At 44.2% G+C, this 24938-nt stretch overlaps 2 protein-coding genes across 2 annotated transcripts in view; one reads left to right on the top strand and one right to left on the bottom strand.

The window, feature by feature from the left end:
• The first annotated feature begins 669 nt into the window (after positions 1 to 669).
• LCTL (lactase like) lies at positions 670 to 13546 on the top strand. The gene is made up of 10 exons (XM_069985940.1): positions 670 to 741; positions 1009 to 1137; positions 1316 to 1411; positions 2369 to 2423; positions 3820 to 3981; positions 4347 to 4621; positions 6372 to 6498; positions 9121 to 9320; positions 10265 to 10328; positions 13016 to 13546. Exons 2-10 carry the CDS (start codon positions 1048 to 1050, stop codon positions 13129 to 13131), a joined length of 1185 nt encoding a protein of 394 aa, XP_069842041.1. The 5' UTR covers positions 670 to 741; positions 1009 to 1047; the 3' UTR covers positions 13132 to 13546.
• Positions 12076 to 24938, bottom strand: part of ZWILCH (zwilch kinetochore protein) — a 27929-nt gene continuing 15066 nt past the window's right edge. The window contains exons 13-19 of the mRNA XM_069985923.1: positions 24209 to 24365; positions 21881 to 21909; positions 21453 to 21589; positions 21081 to 21176; positions 20264 to 20382; positions 18891 to 18996; positions 12076 to 13227 (exon numbers count right to left, since the gene is read on the bottom strand). Of these exons, the coding sequence (XP_069842024.1) occupies positions 18905 to 18996; positions 20264 to 20382; positions 21081 to 21176; positions 21453 to 21589; positions 21881 to 21909; positions 24209 to 24365 (630 nt within the window). The 3' untranslated portion in view covers positions 12076 to 13227; positions 18891 to 18904. The remainder of the gene's footprint in view (positions 13228 to 18890; positions 18997 to 20263; positions 20383 to 21080; positions 21177 to 21452; positions 21590 to 21880; positions 21910 to 24208; positions 24366 to 24938) is intronic.

The following is a 24938-nucleotide window of genomic DNA, read 5'->3' as shown; positions in this document are numbered from 1 at the left end:
CATGAGGTTTGCTATGAATTGCTATGATTGTGTGGAAAGTGCAGAAGACATGGGGGAGACAGGCAAGGCCTTATAGCTCTCAAAATCTAAATCAGTAATAAGTTTGTAATATACATTCATTATTTATTTATTTTTATTTTTGTAGTTATAATGCTGTAAAACAATGCTGAACTTACCAGAAATCCAGGTCCAGTCTCTTAAAGGCAAATTTTCTGACTTGTGCTGGTTGTAAAAAAAAACAAAAAGACTAAACACAGGAATTCCGGCCAGTCACGGCTCAATGTGTTCATCAGTCACATGACTTCCTTCTCTCTGTGAGCTCTCAGATGGCCTGGGATACACAGGACTTCCTGTTTTCTGACTGTTTCTTGTTTTTGAGAAGAAAAAAAAAAAAAAGAGTCAGAAAACAGGAAGTGCCGTGTTTTCCATAACTTAAAAAAATAAAAAAATAATGGATGTAAATTGCAAACTTGCTCTATATCATCTGTCGATTTAGATTGAGAAAGTTATAACAACAGTGACACTTTAAAGCTGTGAACCGCATGCGGTTTCGCCAAGTGGTTTTCATTGTCACCCGATGGCTGCAGCATATTGATTGGTGCATATTATGTGATTTCATTTTTTTCCACAGCTGAAGGTGTTAATGAGATGGGAATAAAATATTACAGTGATTTAATCAATGTTCTTCTTCAGAATAACGTCACTCCAATAGTCACCTTATATCACTGGGACTTGCCACAGGTAGGTTTGTACTGCACCGCTGTGCCCACCTTACCCTAGATCAGGGTGTCAAACTTTGGCCCTCCAGCTTTTGCAAAACTACAATTCCCATCATGCCTGGACAGCTAAAGTTTTGACTGTCCAGGCATGATGAGAATTGTAGTTTTGCAACAGCTGGAAGGCCTGAGTTTAATGTGCCTGCTCTAGATCACATATATACCCTAGTTTTATTGCGCTAAATACATCTTCAAGGTTGTGCTGTCTGATATCTTGTATGTGATCTGCTAGACCCTACAGGAGAAGTTTGGCGGCTGGCAGAACATCACCATGATCACTTACTTTAATGATTTTGCTAACTTGTGCTTCGATAAATATGGAGACCGAGTGAAATATTGGATCACGTTCAACAATCCCTGGGTGAGTAATATTGCTAGAACCTAAAAGTGACAACAGTATGCTCTTGTTGACATACTTTGCCAAAGTGTACAGTATATTATGAGCCACTGTGCTATAATATAGTTCTATTAGATATCTATCATGCAATATTATCATTATCAAGTCATGATTTCATAGAAGGTGTTGCTTTATCTTTTAGTCAATCGCTGTTGAAGGATATGAAACAGGAGAACATGCACCAGGCTTGAAGCTAAAGGGGACTGGAGTATATACAGCTGCCCATCACCTTATTAAGGTTAGTGATTGTCCATGTATATTACTGCATTACCCAGAAAGAGAAGAATACAAGAAAATACATGAGTTGTGCTTGTTTAAACATATCACTGTATAGTTTCTCTCCCCCTTCTGCAAGCACGCCTCCTACATGATTGATGGCCCTACCTGCTAGATTTTAGATGTGTTTGTGCTGATGTCACAGCAGGAAATGCTGTCAATCATCAGACAGGGGGCGTGCTTACAGCAAGGGGAAAGATTAATAAAGAGGGAACACTCATTGAGTCATAACTGCTGTTTAACACCCTAAGGACTCCAGGTACTTCCTTACATACAGTCCAGGCAACAAACAAAGTTTATTACCTACACACATATTACTAAGAAACACATACCCCACACGTAAAGAATGGATATTAAAGGGAATCTGTTACCAAGACAGATTCAGTATAACTTGTAACCTGTTAAATGAAATCCCTGGTCATCCTGTGATAAGGAGTCCAGTGGGCGGTGTCACTGAATGGACTGGACTCTTCAGCATGGAAATATTAGAGATTTCAATCAATAAATTACAAGTTATAGTAAATCTTTTCCCATAAAGATAACCTTAAACCTCTGGCCAGCGGTCTACTGGGAAACGTTGGGTCCTGGTATTTATGTGTTACTTTGACTTAAAGAATCTGCTGCAAACATCTTGGTACCATTAAGCACTTTCAGAGATCTTGTGGAGTTCCTACCTCGAAGGGTGAGAGCTGTCTACACAAGAGCCTACACAAAATTTTGCAAGTAGTTTTAATTTTAAGACTGATCAGAGTATAAATGCAGCAGCAAACAACATAAAAAGAAAGGCATTCTCTATGCAAGTCCCTGATAACATCCAGGCCATAAGAATGACTAGTGTATAATATAAGAAAAATTATGAAAAAAAATATATGTGAAATATGTTGTTGTACTTTTCTAACCATATCTTTACATATTGCAGGCACATGCCAGAGTATGGCACAGTTATAACAAACATTGGCGAAGCAGGCAGAAAGGTATGTACTATCTGCACAATACTAATAACCAGGTCGATTGTTCACAGTTATTGATACTATTTGCAAAGAGTTAAAGGGGTGTTCCACTCCAACATAATTTTTTATATGTTGCTGCCCATGGTGATACTAACAATTTATTCCATACTTGTTATTATCTATTCAGTTTCCTCCCCCCATTTTTGAGCTGCTGCTTTCTGCTGAACAAAAATCTGTGTGTGAGCCCTTCTCTCCATCTAATCCTCCTCCTCCCTCCCTTCAGAGATGGCTGATGTAAAAAAGTCCCTGGCAGGCTGTATCTGCAAATGCTTGGATTCTTTGGGAGGGTTAATCTGAGGTCAAGTTGCTAATGAACTCACTGCGATTAATCCTCCTGGCATTACAAAATTGCTACAAAGTTGCAGATAGGGACTTGTTTACTAGCCATCTCAGAATGGAGGGGGAGACGGAGAGAAAGGCTCACACACTTATTTTTGTGTCTTCAGCAGAAAGCAGCAGCCCAGAACTGGGGGAAGGAGACAGAATATCTAATAACAAGTCTGGAAGGAATTATTAGACTCACCATTGGCAGCAACATATGAAAAGTTATGTTTCAGCTGAATACCCCTTTAAGGATAGTTGGCTTACAAGAAAAATTTATGGAAAACATAAAAAGTTCATGCTCCAGTGATATTATATCATGGGGCAATTAAAGTGTACCTGTTGTGATAACTTTCAAAATCTAAATCAGCAGTTTATGTGAAATAAAGAAAGTTTGCAATATACATTTATTATTTTTTATTTGTTTTTTATCATGCTGTAAAACGAAGCTGAACTTACCAGAAATCCTGGTCCAGTCTCCTGAAGGCAGCATTTTAGTCTTGTGCATGTTGAAAAAAAGAGACTCATCATGTCGACTTATTGTCTGGCGCATGTCATCCAACTCTTCTTGAAGGGTGGCCCTCAGGTCATTGAGGTCCTGGGGTATAGAGATATGAAGGGAAGGTGGTAACATAATAAAGAAGCTATACTTTCCCACCCCTGGGCCCCTCAGTGCAGTGTCACCTCTCAGGGACCCTTGCCTGCCTCCTGTAGCTCCCACCCCTGCAACATCACGAGCCAGCTCAGGAATGCCCACTTATCCAGTCACTATACCTCTACACTCACTGACTGGCTAAGTAGAGTACCTGCCGGGTCATGATGACACAGGAAGCTGTGAAAAACTGGAGACCAGAGGCTGACAAGTGGAGGTGCTCTGCGGCTGTAAGGGCACGGGACATGTAAGAATAGATTTTTTTTTTTATGTTAACACCATCCCCTGCCCACACTGGATTTCTATTTTTTCCTCGGCATTCTTTTTTAATAAAATCAGTATTCATTAGTTGTATTACAGAATTTGTCTACAATCCCTCTTCTTCAGGAATGATCGGGATTTCGCTGACCACAGAGTGGGGCGAACCAGTGGATATCTCCAGTCAGAAGGACATTGAGGCTGCAGAAAGATTTATGCAATTTAATTTTGGATGGTTTGCAAATCCTCTTTTCAATGGAGACTACCCACAGATCATGAAGGAATATATAGGTAAGTGCAGGGGGGGGGGGGGGAGGGGGTTACAGACTGCAGGGGGCAAATGTTGAAAAAATGTGCCTGGGCTCCCCATGACCTAAGCAAATCCCCACTGATTACAGTGCAGTTGAATCCAGTGACTTTCAGTAGGTGTCTTCTCTAAGCCATTCACAGGTGGGTTGATAACTTCTTTCCTCTCCATCTGGCTCTAGCCATTATATGCTCCTATATAGTTTAGGCCCCCTTTGTGTCTCCCTAGGTAATATATAGGTTTCTTCTTTCTACCTATGTAGTAACTCCAAACAGTAAAATTAACTTATGCTCTGTTGTTTCAGTTACAATGCATTTTATGTTCCCACTTTCATGTCTTCTACTCACAGGTCAGAAAAGTGTACAGCAGGGTTTGGAGAAATCAAGGCTCCCTATCTTTACCTCTCGGGAGATGGCTTTTATTAAAGGTACAAGTGACTTTCTTGGGGTAGGTCACTTTACCACCAGATATATCACAAGCAGAAACTTCCCATCCACACAAGGGCCAAGTTACTTCACAGATCGAGACCTGACAGAGCTAGTGGACCCCAAGTGGCCTGAGCCAGAGTCAAAGTGGCTGTACTCGGTCCCATGGGGCTTCCGGAAACTGCTAAATTTTGTAAAGGTAATATAAAGATTTTATTATACTTTGATCCCTAAGGGTGCTACATGTGAGGATTCCATATGCCAGCAAACTTGCCCAAGGGACACAGTTGTACTGTTGCTTAAAGGGGTATTCCAGGGAAAATCAATAATTTAGCAATGGAAAGGGTTAACCAAGGTTAACCCTTTCCTAATATACTTACCTGTCCGTTTTTGGCCCCCCAAGGAGATCTCCGGTCCGGTCACGTGAGCCTCCAGCCTGCCACTCCCGGATCCTCTGTCCTTCCGGTTCGGTGACGTCACCACCCAGCCGGCGTCTGCTGTCTTTCTTATTAGCAGCAGAGCACTGAACCCTGACTGGCTTGGTAGCGTGCAGCCAATCAGGGTTCAGTGCTCTGCGTCTCCTGCTGTAAGTTGTCAGGGTTTGGGGGGGGCTCAGTGTCGGTGTCAGAACTACATTAGGGCAGTGTGAGGGGTCCCTGCCGCATTACTTCCCCTCCCGGGACTCAGGGTCAGTATCGCTGACACCCGGGGGGGAAGTCCTGTAAAGTAATGCTGATCGGCTGCTGCTGATCCCCCTGGCCCCCCTCCCTGTGTCCCCGTCAGATCTCTCACCCCCAGAGCGCGCTGCCACACTGGCCCTTATCTCTGCACCTCTGATCTCCGGCATCAAGCAGTCGGCGGTACACAGCTGACAGGCGCTGTGTACGGAGCAAGGAAGAGATCTCTCCTGCCTCAGTCACACAGCGCCTGTCAGCTGAGTACAGGTGCAGAGATCAGTGCCGAGATCGGGGCCAGCGCGCTCCGGGGGTGGGGGTGAGAGATCTCTGACAGGGACACAGGGAGGAGGGGGGGGGGGGATCAGCAGCCGATACACATTACTTTGCAGGACTCCCCCCTCGCTGTGTCCCTGTCAGAGATCTCTCACCCCCACCCACGGAGCGCGCTGGCCCCGATCTCGGCACTGATCTCTGCACCTGTACTCAGCTGACAGGCGCTGTGTGACTGAGGCAGGAGAGATCTCTTCCTTGCTCCGTACACAGCGCCTGTCAGCTGTGTACCGCCGGCTGCTTGATGCCGGAGATCAGAGGTGCAGAGATCGGGCCAGTGTGGCAGCGCGCTCTGGGGGTGAGAGATCTGACGGGGACACAGGGAGGGGGGCCGGGGGGATCAGCAGCAGCCGATCAGCATTACTTTACAGGACTTCCCCCCCCCCCCCGGGTGTCAGCGATACTGACCCTGAGTCCCGGGAGGGGAAGTAATGCGGCAGGGTCCCCTCACACTGCCCTAATGTAGTTCTGACACCGACACTGAGCCCCCCCCCAAACCCTGACAACTTACAGCAGGAGACGCAGAGCACTGAACCCTGATTGGCTGCACGCTACCAAGCCAGTCAGGGTTCAGTGCTCTGCTGCTAATAAGAAAGACAGCAGACGCCGGCCGGGTGGTGACGTCACCGAACCGGAAGGACAGAGGATCCGGGAGTGGCAGGCTGGAGGCTCACATGACCGGACCGGAGATCTCCTTGGGGGGCCAAAAACGGACAGGTAAGTATATTAGGAAAGGGTTAACCTTGGTTAACCCTTTCCATTGCTAAATTATTGATTTTCCCTGGAATACCCCTTTAAGTCCTAAGGCCAGGTCTTGTGCTGTGTATTGGCCACAGGCAGCACCGTAAATGTGATATTACTGGCAATATGGGCATTTTTTTACTTCTATATGTTCAGTATTCTATATGATACACTGCATTTACTGCTCTATTGTCCTCCTAGACCCTATATGGAAACCCAATGGTGTTGGTAACAGAGAATGGGGTGTCAGAGAAGATGCATTGTGCCCAGCTGTGTGATGAATGGAGAATACAGTACTTGAAAGGTTACACCAATGAGATGTTGAAAGGTGAGACAGACATGTATGGTAATTGTAGAATTGTGTTTTTTTTTTATTTTGCCTAATTTTAGCATTAGAATTTTAATATGAAGAAATTTTGGGGGACAGTAATCAAAATGTCCTGCACCACTATAAGATCAACTCCTCCATGAGTGTCACCCTTTTTGTGGATCAAACCTACCTTGTGGTCGGGGACCCAACTAACATCCCTGCCTTTGATATCACGCACAGTTTTGCTAATATTCTAGGCACACCTTATATAAGGCTGATGGCCCTCTCACCCCTGTTACAAATAATATATGTTTCCCCGCCGGCTAGTCAGACACCACCTTTCTCAATATCTCCAAGGGTCAACCTCTATAGACAGGTCAGAGAGGTATCATCCTTAACCGCTTACAAGACCTTAGTGCCTGAGCCAGATAGAACGCTCAGACTCCAATCGCAATATCTACAACTAAAACACATCAATCTGAGGCGTAAAACCTTAAACTGCACAGAAAGCTGTTCCCATTTGAAGCACTCTGCGTTCAGACTAAACCCCCCTCAGATAATTTGTTTAAAGAGGATGTACCACCGCGGCCCCGTTCCCGTGCACGGCGCCGTTCTATGCACCGGAACTGGCCGGTGCTCAAGCACTGGAGGTAGGCTGGGCCGTCCCCAGTGGGAGGGAATTCCCTCCCTTGTATGGCGCGGCTCCGTTAGAATGAATGGAGGCTTGTCATACAGGGGAGGGAATTCCCTGCCATTGGGGGCGGGCCGGCTGTTTCCGGTGCATGGAACGGTGCCGTGCACGGGCTTCCCCATGACGATGCCGTTCGATACGTGGGTTCAGCTTAAAGAGGGTGTATCTGGTGGTACATCCTCTTTAACATTTCTGAGAGAACACACAACTTTTCAGGTTGGATGGGAGACGCACTCTCTCAGGAGAGGAATTGGAAAAAATGTGTTTATTTTTCCCCATAAATCCTCCAACTCCAGCAGGGCCTAGGAGATTACCTATAAGGTTATGTCTCCATGGTACAGTCCTGACTGCTTCATACATTTCATCCTGCAGTGCCTAATACCTGCTGGAGATGTAGAGTGGCAAGAGGTACTATGTGCCATGTCTGGTGGCGATGTAACCGCTTGCAAGGGTACTGGAAAAAGGTGGTATCCATAATCCAGAAAATCACAGGGACTACATAACTAATGACCCTGTCACCCTTTTATTGTCGATGCTACCTGGCCCCATCTCTAAACTTAAAAAGGGGCTTACTAAGGGTAGTATTACATGGGCCGATGGGGCCTGATAACGGTAAAGGAGCGCCGATCTGCTTGTTTGGCGCTTGTTTACTGGGCCTATTACACGGCCCGATAATCGTTTAACAATGGCTGCGTGGACATTGTTACCGACGTCCTTGCAGCCCTTGCTTAAATAGTATACATTACTCCTGTGCTCTGCTTCTCCCTGGGTCCCGCGCGCTCCAGCTTCAGAGGCGGTCCAGGCCTGTGATTGGCTGAGCGGCCTGTCAGCTGAGACAGGCTGCTCTGAAGTTGGAGCGTGCGGGACCCGGGGAGAAGAAGACCGCAAGAGGAGCCCTGCAGCATGGACAGGTAATGTATGCACATTGCATATCGTCAGGTGCCAGCCGCGCACCGCTATTGCATGTAGCGATGCACAGTCTGTGCCCAATTATTGGTCCAAACCTATATCAAAAATAAGCCAATGATCGTTGTGTTTATTACAGAGCGATAATCTGCCGGATAGGGCCGATCATCAACCCTAAGGGTCCTATTCCACGGGCCGATGGGGGCCCGATCAATAATGTAAACTGGGCCTATTCCACGGCCCGATAATCGTTTAGGGAGGGCTGCAAGGACATAGTTACCGATGTCCTTGCAGCCCTTGTTTAAACAGCATACATTACCTAGCATGTTGCAGGTCTTCTCCTGCGCTCCTTCTCTCCCGGTCCCGCACGCAGCAGCAGCAGCTTCGGAGCGGCCTGTCTGAGCTGACAGACCGCTAAGCCAATCACTGGCCGCGGCTGTCCTTGCCAGTGATTGGCTAAGCGGTCTGTCAGCTCAGACAGGCTGCTCTGAAGCTGCTGCGTGCGGGATCGGGAGAGAGGTAGTGCAGAAGAAGCCCTGCAACATGGTTAGGTAATGTATGCTGTTTGTGAAATTGTCGGTCGCGCACCTCTATTCCACATAGCGGTGCGCCGTTGGTGCCCAATGATTTTAGGTTTGCACCTAAACAATCAGCCGATTACACGATCATCAGCTGATCGTTGTCTCTATTCTATGGAGCGATAATCTGCTGAATCGGGCCGATTATCGCTCTGTGGAATAGGCCCCTAAGTTCCTAACCCTAGCAGCTAGAACAATAATACCTTGGAAGTTGGAGCTCCCCGCAAGCCATTGTGCAGCCTGTAGTTGAGACACAGATAACCTATTCTTAATTAAAAAGGTCCATGCAAATGCAGACAGTTACAGATGCATATCCGTAGTCCTGTCTATAGTTGCAGGTCTGCAGCTATGGACAGCACTACAGATGTGTGAATTGGGCCTAAGAATTTAACACTTGATAATCTCTCTCACTGTGTAACTATCTTAGTTTTAATGACTTAAAAGTTTTTTTTGTTTTTGTGTCAGCCATAAAGGATGGGGTTCAAATCAAGGGGTACACAGCTTGGTCATTAATGGATAAATTTGAGTGGGATGAAGGCTTCTCAGAGAGGTTTGGCCTGTACTATGTTGAATTCAAGAGCAAACACAAACCACGTTATCCAAAGGCATCTGTACAGTTCTACAAAAAGATTATCAAAGCCAATGGATTTCCTAATGTCAGAGAGGTAAGAGTTTTCTCCACTACTCCAAAAGTATACACATACCCCTCACTCACCATTAATAGATGAGGACAGTGTGAAACTAGATGACAACCACTGTGGGAGCTGTATAGGAGCCATGACATAACCCAAATTTCAGCAAAACATATTTACATTGTTACAACTTGCTAGAAATGTGATTTACACAGTTAAGTGACATTATGACCCTTCCCTATTTTTAACATTGGCAGTGTGTAGCTCATCAGGGAAGTCACTTATCATGAGTTGGCTTGGTGGGTATATAAGATCTCTGATAGGCTGCCTGCCTATTCATCACTGTTGTCATGGGTAAAAGGGTTGTATATTGGCTTTTGGGACAGGGGTGGTAGTATTTATGTAACTGTGCAGTTTGTGAACTGCTCGTTTACGGCTGTGAATTTGACGTGAAGGTGCAAAAGGTGGAAGGAACACACTAGTGGAGCAGCTCCCTGCCAATGATGGTCACTGCAGAAATACCATCAATTTTCTCTGCAATATCAAAATTGATTGGCAGAGGATTGCAGAGGCAAGTTTTCTGCTTAAACTGAATGGATGGACATTGGGGCGTTAGGCAAGAAACATCAGAGAACAAACACCCTACAACCATTCCTGGAAGAACACAAGATGGTGGTGGCTGCGTTTTGGTCTGAGGAATGTTCTGGAGGCATTATCACACTATTATACACTCTCAACCAATTTAGGTATTAATACATCCTTGAAAACCACAGGCTGGGGAACACTGACTTTATTAAAGTGCTGTCCAATATTCAACCTTAGTAAGTGCTGCTATTGCTAGTCACTGCTATTGAAATATAGAAAAATATTTCTTACATTATAAAGGCAAAACATGAGACAGTACAGAATTGGTCAGGCCTGTTCCAAGAACATAGATGAAATACAAAAAAAAGAATTACTAACACTTTTTTTGGCAGGTGGAAAGCTGGCACCGTATATCTACTGAGAGGTGTTCTACTACCAACCAGCTCCTAGCTGCAGGTAAACAGATATAAGCTGTGTATGTCTGTAGGTTTGCTTTGCCACTAATCCACAGTATGAAGAATAGCAATGGGAGCCAAGCTTGACAAATGGTCACTTTTTGATTGATAAAAGATAAAATCAGCCAATGAATTAGCACTTGCTCCTTCATTGGTTGATTGCTGGGCCTTTTTCACAGGGCGAACAACAGATAAATAGGCGTTCCTTGGCTATCGGCCTGTGTAAAATGGTCCTAAGCTTACTTTGGCCCTGGCTTATCTTTTACCAGAACAAAGGTTATCAGTGTGCCCCTATTTTATCCCTGTTAGAAGACTCCTATATAAAAATGATTGTCAGCAGATTTCCATCAACCCTTTAAAGATCAAAACACAAAAATTCATCCTCTTGCCAATATATGATCAATGTGTATGAGTTTGTGCATTTTGCAATCACATCCATCAGACTTTCTTTTACTCTTTATTAATATTTCAAAATAGATAAATTCAGCTTCTTTAAAATAGTCAGGAATATATGAACACAGAAAAGGGAAACAACTTTAGACAGAGAATTTATAGGACAGTCTTGTACATACAGTATATGGTTACATGTAAAACAATACAACTTTTCTAAAAAAGAAGTCCTAACCTCTGAACTATGACTTACTGTGTCCACATGGATCAATGCCCTCATCTATTCATTTTCATCCCAGTATGTAAGAACACTTGGAAACTGGAGTGTCGACTAGACCTCAATTTCTAAGTCAGAATTCGTCTACTTTCACATGGGTAGATCTATAGACCGTGTAGACTAAAGCTTTGGCTGTCCAGGCATGATGGGAATTGTAGTTTTGCAACAGCTGGAGAGCCAAGGTTCCCCATCCCTGGTATAGACCATGTGTCATCAGTTTATTTCTTACCAAACACTGAGGCAATTACCATAGAAAGCTTGTTAAAGGTTATCCTGCTACACCTTGATAAGGCCTGCTCCAGTGTTTAGTATAAAATATAAGGATCTGAAGACACTGTGGCAGAAAGGAATAAAATGGGACTACAACTGTTATATTTGTCTCTCTTATGTTTATAAGAAGTTATGAAAATGAATAGATAAAATGGTTAGTGTTAGATAAATATTCCTTGGTGGAGTGCTCGTTCTCTTGCATCGTTCCTGCTATGCACGGTTTGGAGATGTACTCCATACCCCTTGAAAAATAATGGAAGAAATACCTCTGGCACTACATTAGGGCTCTAGCAATACGATAACTGGCACCAGTACCAGAACATTGTTAGGGTGAATGCTGGAGTACTGGACATGTATTAGGTTTCCAGCAATGTCCATTGCAGCAGTAGTTGCTTCAATGCCCGAGCACCCTCCAATCTGTGATGTGCACTGAGGATTCAGCAGTACCCCAAATACAGACATGCTCCAAGGATGTGACTGCACCAACAATGGACTGTATATGGCTGTGGGTCGTGGATCTGTAACAATTTGGGATCGTGCAGGATTTCAATGTCATCAGATTTTCATGCTTACTCCACTTTTGTCTGTTTTCTTCTTGAAAAATCAGAGGAACAGAGGAATGCGGCTGCAAATTTACTGCGGCTAATCTATGGTAAGCTGCGATTTCAGAAACCAATATGGTGTATGTGGCCTAAGGGTAGGGTTCACACTACGGAACCCGAGTGGAGAACTTCCGACAGATTCCGTAGCTCGTATCCATTCAAAGCTGCGTGCCTTTTAGCCCGTGCCATAGACACCATTCTATGCACGGGTGGATTCTGCCCAACGAATTGACAAGTCAATTCTTTCAGCGGATACGGGAATCGGGACGCCGATGGAACGGTGTCTATGGAGCCAGCGGAAAGGCGCACGGCCGTGAACGGGTACGAGCTACAGAATCCGTCGGAAATTCTCTGCTCAGGTTCCGTAGTGTGAACCCACCCTTACTGAAAATTCTGATTATATGCATGCATTTTTTTTTCATTAAAAAGTACTGGTGATGGCATAAGCATGGATGAAGCATGTACAAACTGTAACCCTGCCCATAGAGATAAGTCAGTGAGGGCTGTTGGACCCCAACCACACACCTGCTTTTAGAGGAAAACAAACTGTTAAATATTATTAGAAATATTATTTTTCTGCAGTTTTCCTGTTAAATAAACGGCACATAAAATTACCATACAGCTGCATGTTAATTGGGGAAATTTGCCATTGGATTGTCAGCAGTTATGACATGTCTATGGTCAACTTTAACACGGTGTCCTAAATGCCCTATGTTAATATCACTGAGGGTAAAGACCTGGTACTAAAGATGGCCATACACCCTTAACAACAAAAGGTATGACTGTTAACATTCCTGCCCAAACCACACAAATGAACGTTTGCAATGGCTGAATGTTCCTGTGTTCTGTATGGGAAGGGTGGCAGATTATCTCTCCAAGAACAAAGGGGTCAGGCAGTGAAATTCCATTACACCTGACCCCCTATCTCAATCGGCATCATGTGTCGGTATAGTTTTAGGAGACCCCCATACACTTTATACTGATGGCCGGACCTGACGGTACAGCTGAAAAAAAAAAAGTATAAAGAGTGTGGGGACTTTTAATATTTAGGATGAAACCAGTTGATGATAAAACAAGAAAGTTTACAAAGCCTTGACCATCCAATAATTTACACAGCTATATTTATATGGTGTTTTTTCCTCTTCCTAGACCCACTGACCAGCCACATGGAGATGGTGACAGAGATCGTGGTGCCCACAGTCTGTACGCTGTGCATTCTCATCAGTGCTGTGCTCCTCATGATCCTCCTGCGGGGAAAGAGCTAGGACAAAGTGGTACGCGGATAAAATCACCATCTGACAATTGCTGTCAGCTCCGCCCAGGGCATGGACTTTCACTTTAAGACCTTGTCTTCTGGTTCTCTAGTAAAGAAAGAGCATGCTGTGATAAATGTGCCTCCTCCATGGTGTTCAGGGGAGGATTCTGAGTACACACACTTGATAGGTAGTGATTTTTATACCAATATGGCTTATAAGCTGAGATATGATGTACCCATGAGTTCATGACAAGTAAAACAAGGCTGCATTTCATAGGCGTTATATAAAAACCTCAACTGCATATTTGGCTATTGAAAAAAAACCACACCAGTGCCAAAAAGGTGTGCGGGAAATGCTGGATGGCAGAGGGTAACAGTACTGGACGTGTTGTGTGCAATTCATTGGAATCATCTTCACAATGTTGTTGTCGTCGTCTTTGGATAAGGACTATATGGACAATGCTCTTGTGGAGTCCATACAAAAGTTGTTTTAATAAAATTAAAGTGAAAGGACAAGGAGCATGTAATTTCTTACAGCTTTAGAGATTAAAAAAAAATAATTCTAAGGAAACTGTGGTACAGATTTTTATTTAGGCGCTCATCCTATTGCTATATCACAACCAGACAACAGTATCTGACCAGTACAGCACCCACACAGGACAATACACAATACCTTCAGAAGGCTGCATGTTTAGTGAGCCTTTACACAGCTCAATCCATTACAGGCTGGGCTGCATGAATGATCATTAATGTTACCCTTGTTTACACAGGGCAATGTGCCGCCACCAACAATGATTTTAATGACTGCACGAAAGATGCAATCAGCAAACAAACCAGCATTTTCTCACTTGTTGGCCGATTGTTAACCCTTTAAAATAGGCTGATTTTAGGAAACGAGCATTCCTTTTAAGGCTCGTTCAGCCAATAATCTGCATATGTAAAAGGTCCTTAAGTTACAAACAACAACTACAGCAGCCAATTCAACTGTAAAGATCACAGCTGGCAAAGGACATTCCTGTTTTTTTTTTTTTTCTGATAGAATTATCTGCTGTTATTCCTAACATAGTTAGCTGTTCGGAATCAGGGAATATCCCCTTGCTAGACTCCTCTGACGGCAGCTTATTGTCTGTAGGAAAGGAAGATCAGATGTGTTGGAGTCCAACAAGCCCGATACTTCTGTCCCTAAAATATGCCTTTAGGACAAAGTCATAAACACCCCCATATACATCAGATAGTTACCGTATTTTTCGCTTTTTAAGACGCACTTTTTTTCCTCCCAAAGTGGGAGGAAAAACTAAGTGCGTCCTATAAAGCGAAGACGGCTCCCAAGCAGTGCCGAGCACCGCATGGAAGCCGACCCGCCCGCCCCCTGTATTGCCGCTCACTATGCATATGCATAGTGAGCGGCCCTGAGCCATCCCCTCCACCCGCCCAGCCCGCCCCCTCTATCCCCGCTCAGCTGAGCCGATCAGAAGCCCGGGAAAGTGCAATGAGCAGCACTTTCCTGGGCTCCTAATCGGCTAAGCGGCGATGGAGGGGGCCGGCTTGGCGGGCGGAGGGGATCGCTGTCCTACTCACCTCTCCCAAACCCACCTCTCTCCAAACAGGCTACTCACCCATCCGCCGGCCCCAGCAGCTCCTCTCCCGACACTCCGGTCTCCCGTCATCCTCCGGGCACAGGCAGCGGGGTACAGAAAAGCTGCCTGTGTCCCGGAAGTGTTCTGCAGCTGCAGTCTCTCTGTCCCCGGCTGCCTGTGCCGGAGGATGACGGGAGACCGGAGTGTCGGGAGAGGAGCTGCTGGGGCAGGCGGATGGGTGAGTAGCCTGTTTGTTGTTTTTCTGGTCGCAGGGGGGATTGGCTACTATGGGGGGCATTGTATGGGGGCATTGGCTACTATATGGGGGCATTGGCTACCATGGGGGGCATTGGCTACTATATGGGGGCACTGTATAGGGGCATTGGCTACTATATGGGGGCACTGTATGGGGGCATTGGCTAGTATATGGGGGCACTGTATGGGGGCAATTGCTACTATATGGGGGCACTGGCTACTATATGGGGGCATTGGCTACTATATGGTGGCACTGTATGGGGGCATTGGCTACTATATGGGGGCATTGGCTACTATATGGGGGCACTGTATGGGGGCATTGGCTACTATATGGGGGCACTGTATGGGGGCATTGGCTACTATATGGGGGCACTGTATGGGGGCATTGGGCACTGTATGGGGGCACTGTATGGGGGCATTGGCTACTATATGGGGGCACTGGCTACTATATGGGGGCATTGGCTACTATATGGGGGCATTGGCTACTATATGGGGGCATTGGCTACTATATGGGGGCATTGGCTACTATATGGAGGCACTGGCTACTATGTGGGGCACTATATGAGGGCATTGGCTACTATGTGGGGCACTATATGGGGGGATTGGCACCAATCACACTGCTGCTATCTCCAAACTGTGACAATAAGCAAAATATTTTTATATCAATTTTCCCCCCCTAAAATCAGGGGTGCATCTTATCAAAAGGCGCGTCCTATAAAGCGAAAAATACGGTAGATGATTGCACTAAAAGTTCAGCCAACAATTATCTAGTGTAGAACATCTAACCTGCTGATATGTCCTTATAAGCGAACAGGGCAATGAGGATGAGAGCAAGTTTCTTACCTTCATCCTCTGTGCCGTTTTCTGCATATTAGTAGAGCACCTATGCGCCCTGGTGGGCAGGGAAGGATCGGTGCGTTACAAAACCATGGCCACTCTTGTCTCCTGTTCAGGTGTGGTTTGTAATTAAGCTCCATTCACTTCTATGGAACTAAGTTGAAAAATCCCACCCAAACTGGAGACAAAAGTGGTGTTGTCTCTGGAATAAAGTGGCCATATTTTTGTAGCGCTGGATAACCCCTTTAAGGGTGGTAGCCCTGCCAGTAAAAACCTTATTAGCATATTAAATAAACTGGTAATATCCCAAAAACTGCATTAAGGACGAAGGCAAGAGACTTACCTTCATCCTCAGCGCCTTGTGCCCTATAGGGATGTATCAGCAGGTTAGATGCTTCTAATCTGCTACTAGTTTCCCTTTAAAGCGTAACTGTCATTTCAGGGTCATTTTTCTGAAAACATTAAAGGGGTTGTCCGGCGCTAAAAAATTATTCACAGAATAACACACATTACAAAGTTATACAACTTTGTAATGTATGTTATGTCTGTGAATGGCCCCCTTCCCCGTGTCCCACCACCCCCACCCGTGATGACGCGGTCACGTCATCAGCTGCTCAGCTGCGATTGGCTGAGCACAGTTATGCTCAGCCAATCGCGGCTGAGCTTCGGATGACGCTGCAGAGGGCGGGCGGCACTCGGGAAGATCCGCCGGCCGCCCGAAGAAGACGTCACTGCTGAGGATCGGAGACAGTGGTCGGCACGTGACAGGTATGTATAGCGCACCACACTTCCGGGTACACGGGTGGGGGTGGTGGGACACGGGGAAGGGGGCCATTCACAGACATAACATACATTACAAAGTTGTATAACTTTGTAATGTGTGTTATTCTGTGAATAATTTTTTAGCGCCGGACAACCCCTTTAAATATCAACAGTACAAGCGATTTTAAGAAACTCTGTAATAGGTTTTATGTACTAAAAGAGTTTCCTTCTGTACTGAAGAAGCAATCTCCCAGCCTCCCCCCTCACATCAAATGAAGCAGGATTTCTGTCTCCATTATGTGGCTATGGAGAGTGGAGGGGCTGTTAGGAGTGACTGAGCACAGAGCAGTCCTGCACAGCACAACACCCTGCAATCTTCTCTCAGTAAGTTCATAGATAAGCACTGACCTTTCTGACACCTGAATTTAGCGTTTTAGGTGCCCAGAGAGTCTCCCTCAGCCCCTCCCCCCTTCATAGGCTTACAATGGAGAGAGCAGAGCCCGTCTTCACTGGCTTCTCTGTAATGAAGACTCGTTTGCCTGATAATGCACAGATAAGAAGTCAGGGGGGGAGGCTGGGAGATTGCTTCTTGAGTACAGAAGGAGGCTTTTTTGGCTGATGAAACCTATTACAGAGTTTCTTAAAATCGCTTATACTACTGATTTCTGCAATAAAAAAAAAACCATGACAGTTACACTTTAACCCTTTAAGGACATGGCCCATTTTCGTTTTTACGTTTTCGGTTTTTCCTCCTTGTGTTTAAAAGGTCATAGCACTTGCATTTTTCCACCTAGAAACCCACATGACCCCTTATTTTTTGCGTCACTAATTGTACTTTGCAATTACAGGCTGAATTTTTGCATAAAGTACACTGCGAAACCAGAAAAAAATTAAAAGTGTGGTGAAATTGAAAAAAAAAACGCATTTCTTTTATTTGGGGGAAATGTGTTTTTACGCCATTCGCCCTGGGGTAAAACTGACTTGTTATGCATGTTCCTCAAGTTGTTACGATTAAAACGATATGTAACATGTATAACTTATATTGTATCTGATGGCCTGTAAAAAATTCAAACCGTTGTTAACCAATATACGTTCCTTAAAATCGCTCCATTCCCAGGCTTATAGCGCTTTTATCCTATGGTCTATGGGGCTGTGCGAGGTGTAATTTTTTGCGCCATGATGTGATCTTTCTATCGGTACCTTGATTGCCCATATACGTCTTTTTGATCGCTTTTTATTACATTTTTTCTGGATTTGATGCGACCAAAAATGCGCAATTTTGCACTTTGGGATTTTTTTGCGCTGACGCCGTTTACCGTACGAGATCAGGAATGTGATTAATTAATAGTTCGGGCGATTACGCACGCGGCGATACCAAACATGTTTATTTATTTATTTATTTGTTTACTTTTATTTAAAACCTGGGAAAAGGGGGGTGATTCAGACTTTTATTAGGGGAGGGGGCTTTTTACTATTAACAACACTTTATTTTTTTTTTTTACACATATACTAGAAGCCCCCCCTAGGGGACTTGTAGTATATACACTGTGATCTCTCATTGAGATCTCTGCAGCATAGATATGCTGCAGAGATCCATGAGATCGGCACTCGTTTGCTTTCGGCTGCTGCAGCCGAAAACGAACGAGTGCCGAGCCGAGGACGGCGCCATCTTGGACGCGTCCCCGGCCGGCATCAGTAACGGAGATCGCTCCTCCGGGACAAGGTCCCGGAGGAGCGATCTCCCCCACTAGACACCAGGGAAACGTTGCCTCCGGTAATCGGAGGCAGCTGTCAACTTTGACAGCTGCCTCCGATTAGCTAATTAGCGGGCACGGCGATCAGACCGTGCCCGCTAATAGCAGCGGTCCCGGGCTACTCGCGGCACCCGGGATCGCGGCACTTCAAAGTGCAAGTGCGGACATATGACGTACCGGTACGTCATATGTCCTTAAGAGGTTAAGGCTGAGTTCACATTACGTATATTTCAGTCAGTATTGTGGTCCTCATATTGCAACCAAAACCAGGAGTGGATTAAAAACACAGAAAGGATCTGTTCACATAATGTTGTAATTGAGTGGATGGCCGCCATATAACAGTAAATAACGGCCATTATTTCAATATAACAGCCGTTGTTCTAAAATTACAGCAAATATTTGCCATTATATGGCGGCCATCCACTCAATTTCACCATTGTGTGAACAGATCCTTTCTGTGTTTTTAATCCACTCCTGGTTTTGGTTGCAATATGAGGACCACAATACTGACTGAAATATACGTAGTGTGAACCCTGCCTAAAGGTAAGACATCCGATACAGCAATGGAATCTGTATTATATTACCTGGCTGTTCAGTTTCACAAGAAGTGCACTTGACTGCAGCTGATCTGTGCTTGGTAATATTGAATCTCTTCGCTTTCTCCACTTATTGTCATGTCAATCTGGACATCTAGTGGGGGAAATAAATACATAAATAAAACAATGTCAATTGCAACAGAAAACATGGTGAAGTCCATCAGCTTTGTAAAGAATATACAGGTGCAAAAGATACCCAGACACTCACCCTATTCATAGACTAGAACTGACAAGTTTTCCTGCCCATATTAACAAATGTACACACTTAAAGTACAGTGGTACCTTGGTTTAAGAGTAACTTGGTTTAAGAGCGTTTTGCAAGAAGAGCTCAGTTTTTCAAAATTGTGACTTTGTTTAAGAGCATTGCTTTGGATTAAGAGCTCCTGGTATTTGGTGGGAGCGTGAGTGGGGGAGGGGCATGGTCTGCATAGCGGGGTCTGCAGCACAGTACTCTGACCCAGGAAGTCTCTCTCACCTTCCAATTTATAGCAGATCCACTTCAGGCTGGGGTTGCATCAGGGGACAGGACTGTGGGGGTAATCTCTTTATAGCTGTAACCCCTCTCTCCCCGGACAGAGAGTGCTGCTATACTGTGTCCACATCTGCCCTGCTCATTCCTTCATACTCCCTGCAGTCTCTGTCAGTCCTTGTGTTTCCCATCCTCTCCATTCCTGCTATAATGTTCCTGCACTCACACTCAGCTATACACACTGCTGCTATAATGTGCTTGCACTCACACTCAGCTATACACACTGCGGCTATAATGTGCTTGCACTCACACTCAGCTATACACACTGATGCTATAATGATTATAAAATGATTTTTGGGGTTATGGAACCAATTGTCTACATTTCAATGATTTCTTATGGGAAAATTTTCTTTGGTCTAAGAGTGGATTTGGATTACAAGCACGGTCCCGGAACGAATTATGCTCGTAATCCAAGGCACCACTGTATTAACATTTCTTAAACTTGTTAACATCTGGTCAAGGGTATACATACCTTATATGTAGCTACAGTAAGCAGAAAGAGTCTTCACCTATTCAATACAATAGCCACTGTGTACAGTATATGGACAAATATAGGTTATAACTAGAGATGAGCGAACCGGGTTTGGGTCGATCCGAACCCGAACGTTTGGTATTTGATTAGCTGGGGCTGCTGAACTTGGATAAAGCTCTAAGGTTGTCTGGAAAATATGGATACAGCCAATGACTATATCCATGTTTTCCACATAGCCTTAGGGATTTATCCAAGTTCAGCAGCCACCGCTAATCAAATACCGAAAGTTCAGGTTTGGATCGACTCGAGCATGCTCGAAGTTCGCTCATCTCTAGTTATAACTTAAGTTAGATTCCATACCTGGGACATCAAAGGACACATGGTCTACAGGAGGTCTGGCACTTAGCTGCCACATAGTTTTGACTTCCTTCTGCCCATGTCCACTGAGGATCTCCACTCTCCAAGTCTGTGGGTGAGAACTGTAATGAAAAAAAAAAAGTAGATACTTACTGCATATGTAATGCATCATGGGCTATTAAACAATACAGTACAGGCTCCAATGTATGCCTTATGTACTCCCATTTGGGTTGATGCGACATGCATGGCTTGTTTGCAGTCTCTTATCAGTGCACTAGCTCCGAGTAATAGTTTGGTGCAACAAGTGAAAGATCCGTGACAAAACTTCTTTACCCTCACTCACACTATAGAATTTCATATGTGATGTAGCTTCAGTCAGTCTCCTTCTACTGCTCCCCTATCAACTGTGAATAGGGCAGAACTACTACAATGTCAGACACAAACCATGGGCAAGAGTGAAGCAATTTCTGTGAATAAAAACCATGAACAATCCTTTTGAACAATATTGTAAAAAAAACTACTTTAAGGAGTTTTATTCAACATAAATATTATTGGTAGAACTCTATATCAAACCAATGTCACTCCCTTGCAACTCTATTTCTAGCACTGCTGAACTGGACATTGGTGACATATCCTAGCAATCTGCAACCAATTTTAGTGGCAATTGCCACTGGTAAAGCAATGCATGGGTGAGCAGAGTTCACCCGAGCAGAAGCTGCTCTTATGTGGAGCCATGAACATTCCTTACTGAGACAGCACCAATAATATGTATAACATTACAGCATGACATTCTTCAGGTAAATCAGACATCGGAGCTTACTTCTGGTAGAAGTTGCTGATGACACTTGGTCGGATTGGAAGCTGGAACACATGTTGCTCATTCCATGGGTTCTCTTTGTAGTACTTCAAACAAGACCTAACCAGAAAGAGAATAATTAAGTGTTGCAAAATAGTTTAGCGCTATATATACACATAAAGATTAATAATACGAATGATATGTTAATAAGGCAGAAAAACAATGCATATAAGCCAGGTTTACAAGGTACTGTACCTCACCTATACCAAGATGAACTTCCCTCCTATTTTTGGCATAAGGTGAGCATGTTGTATTTTAGTAGCTTAGTATGTATAAATCACAGCATTGTTAGATGGTGAGGATAGGGACTGGAGTATTTTTCCTGTAATGACTCACTGTGTAAGTGGAAAGAGGTTCTCGTGCTCCAGATGCAGGAAGGCGTTGCAGTTTATAACCACTTCCAGCATGTGATGCAGCTTCCGGACACGGTGCACCTGCTCTTGTAGATCCACTGTGGTGCTGATGAAGTAATCCTGTGAAGGAACATATACCATTACAAAAGGTCCCATAAACTAAGTAAATAAACTCAGAACGCAGCTCCAGCACCATAGTATATTAAAGCAGTGATCTAACTGGATGCTTTCACCCAACCCCGCTTTAGTGTAAAAATCAATGCAGTCATTCAGATTATATATACACAAGTAATGACAAAGTGGTGCAACCACCATAAATTGTCAAAATCATCATAATTCACGAAACCAATGAAACAGATACCAACCTGCAAGATAAAACGGATATAAAGTGATGTCATCTACTAAACTTACCAGGTAATTAAATGTTGCAAGTTCTCGACCTGTTGAGACAAGTAGTCTGTTAGACTCTTAAGATTAAAGTGTCACTGTCATAGACATGTCAAAAGGTCCAGGTCTAAGTGTTCAAACCCGTGCCAATCAGAAGATAGAGCTAGGAGAAGACACGCTGCAGCGCGTCCTCCCACAGCTCTGTGCCACGTGATCAATCAGACTGATCAGTTGGGCTCTATAGAGCTCCATTACAAGTCCGTCTGATCACGTGGCACAGAGCCGGGAGAGGACACGGTGCTGCAAGTCCTCTCCCGGCTCTATCTCCCGATTTGTACAGGTCTGAACGTTCAGACCCGGACCGATCAAAAGTGACAGTGACACTAAGTTCTGCCTTTAGGCTATGTTCACACATAGTATTCTGGTCAGTACTTGTAGCCAAAATCAGAAGTGGAATTGACAAAGAAAATTTATAACAGAAAGACTTGCATGGATTCTGTGTTTTCATCCCACTCCTGGTTTTGGTTGAAAAAATATTGACGGAAAGCCTTAAAGTGTCACTGTGAAAAACATTTGACATGTCATGAAGACATGTTAAAAGTTTTGATTGGTCCAGGTCTGAGTGTTCAGACCCATACTGAATGTGAGAACGAGTCGGGAGAAGATCGCACTAAGAGCAATCCTCTCCCAGCTTTGTGTCTCGTGATCAGTTGGGCTCCGACTGATTGCCTAAGTAAGTCTATGGAGCCCGACTGATATCACATGACACCAAGTGGGAAGCGGACGCGCTGCAGCTCCACCAGCATCATGTTACAGAGTAAGTGGAGCTGAGCTGTTATATAGTTTTGCAGGAAAAGATTCATTATATGTAGGTCACCACTCAATTTCTTGGACCCCATTTTTATCCTGCAAACATCTGTTTAGTTTTTTTTTAAACATTTTTAGATTTTTTTCAGTAAATGTTATTCAGCAATTTGAAAACCATACTTTTTTTGGGCCCGAAAATTCCAGAAAACAAAAATAAAAAGATTGGAAAAAAAATTATATATATACATATATATAATGTCTTTGCACTTAAAGAGAAACTGACAGCACAGAATTACTAATAACAGTGCTACCAGTTCTCAGTTTTGGTATTAAACAGGGAGTGCATCAGTACCTTTTTATCCTTTCTTTTTTTTCAGTCACTTTTGCAAAAAAAAAAAAACACCATTTATAATCTATGGACAATGTCAGAGAGGTGTGTCTGACATAATAAGTACCCACCCTGCTCTGCCACCTGGCCCCCATGACAGCCTGGTCTGCGGCAGGTTAGATGGAATCCCACAGACATAATCCTCTTTGCTCATAGCTTCATCTTTGCCAGCAGCCATAGAGACCTGCTTTGCTCACATACACCAGCATGCCCAAACGCTAGTAACAGAGCAGAGGGGCAGCAGAGGAGGGTGGGCACTTGTGGCCCTGGATTTTTATTTTTTTTTCCCCACAAAAGCAACAGAACTAACTAACTGAGGACTGGTCGCACTGTTTTTAGTAGTGTTTAGTAGTTCCGTGCCATTCACTAGAGGCAACATGGGTCAGATAAGTCTCTTAGCAATGGAGAACTCAGGCAGCAACTAAAAATCCAGTGCAGGCAGGAGGTGTGAGGAACATAATAAAGAAGCTTTACTTACTCGCCCCCCCCCCCCCTGCAGTCCCATGTCACTAGCTTTCTAACAGCTGCTTCTCCCGGCTACCTGCTAAGACCCGGCCTGTGGGAAATTACCTGCTCAGACAGTCAGTGACTGCAGCAGTGTCCCACCTCAGTCACTGACTGGCTGAGACAGCATTCCTGAGCCCGGGACATGATGTCGCAGGAGTGGGAGCAAGAGGAGGCCAGTAAGGGTTCAAGAGTGGTGATGCAGCGCTGTAGCCGCAGAGGGACAAAGGATAGCTTCTTTATTTACTTCCCTCCCCCTCCTGCCTGCACTGGATTTTTACTTGTGGCCGGAGTTCTCCTTTAAGTCAATAAAAATTCCAATCTAAAAAGGCAGAAGAAAATGTTGGCTCAATAATAATTCTCATCACCATTATCATCTAAAATAGTGTCTGTAATCTTACTGCAAGTGTGAGTGAGAGCCAAATGTGATTTTAAGTGGCAGATCTAAGTTCAGATAACTTCCAGTAATACATAAAATAAATCACGCTGGCTCCAATTTCTCTCATCACACAGAGGGAACATAACTTACAGTGATTACAGCCGTGAAACGAAAGGCTAAAAAAAATATGCAAAACAGTTTCTATTAATTTTCAACATGACTGCTGTAATATGTGTGAATAATGTCTCAGTAGGAGATCTCAGTAGCTGCGAACCTATAAAGCAGTTAATATAATCTTTTTTCATCTTGTCCAGACCAATCTCCAGCAGCATGCGGATGGGAGTGAGGCCTGAAAGGGAGACACTCTGCATGTTTCCGTGGTAGGATTGCTGAATTAGCTTGCTCAGTGTGCTGCTGCTCCCCCGATGGATCTAGAATAAGCCGACAATTATTCAGTGACAACAGGAAGAGGCCTACTCTCATATGCTAAAACATTATAGTAACCTTCAGGGACAAAGTGATTATTGCCATCTTACATTTATTTATCAGTCTTTGTAGATGCAAACAAAAATTATTATATATATATATATATATATATATATATATATATACACACACACACATACATACACATATATATATATATATATATATATATATATATATATATATATATATATATATATATATATATCTCAATGTCTGTGCAGTGCTTGATTTAAAAGTGTAAAATAATTAAGTCTTTGAAGTGACAGGCCGCTCAGCCAATCACTGGCTGCAGCGATCCCATCTTACCCAGTCACTTCAAACCGGCTCTTAAGTTCCAATCGTGTCTGCTGACAGTGGGCAGAAGCCAAGATGATATCAGGGAGCAAGCAGAAGCACTGGGGAGCGTGGAGAGGTATGTATGATACATTCATCAGCCGTTGGCCGCACATGGCTATTAAACATGGCAATGCGAAGTCGGCGGCCAATGATTTTTAGTCAGAACTAAATTATTGTTG

The sequence above is a fragment of the Dendropsophus ebraccatus genome, chromosome 1 (genome assembly GCF_027789765.1).
Source record: "Dendropsophus ebraccatus isolate aDenEbr1 chromosome 1, aDenEbr1.pat, whole genome shotgun sequence".
In the NCBI taxonomy this organism is placed as follows: domain Eukaryota; kingdom Metazoa; phylum Chordata; class Amphibia; order Anura; family Hylidae; genus Dendropsophus; species Dendropsophus ebraccatus.
Note: the sequence above shows the minus strand (reverse complement) of the source record. Positions and strands in the feature narration are given on the sequence as shown.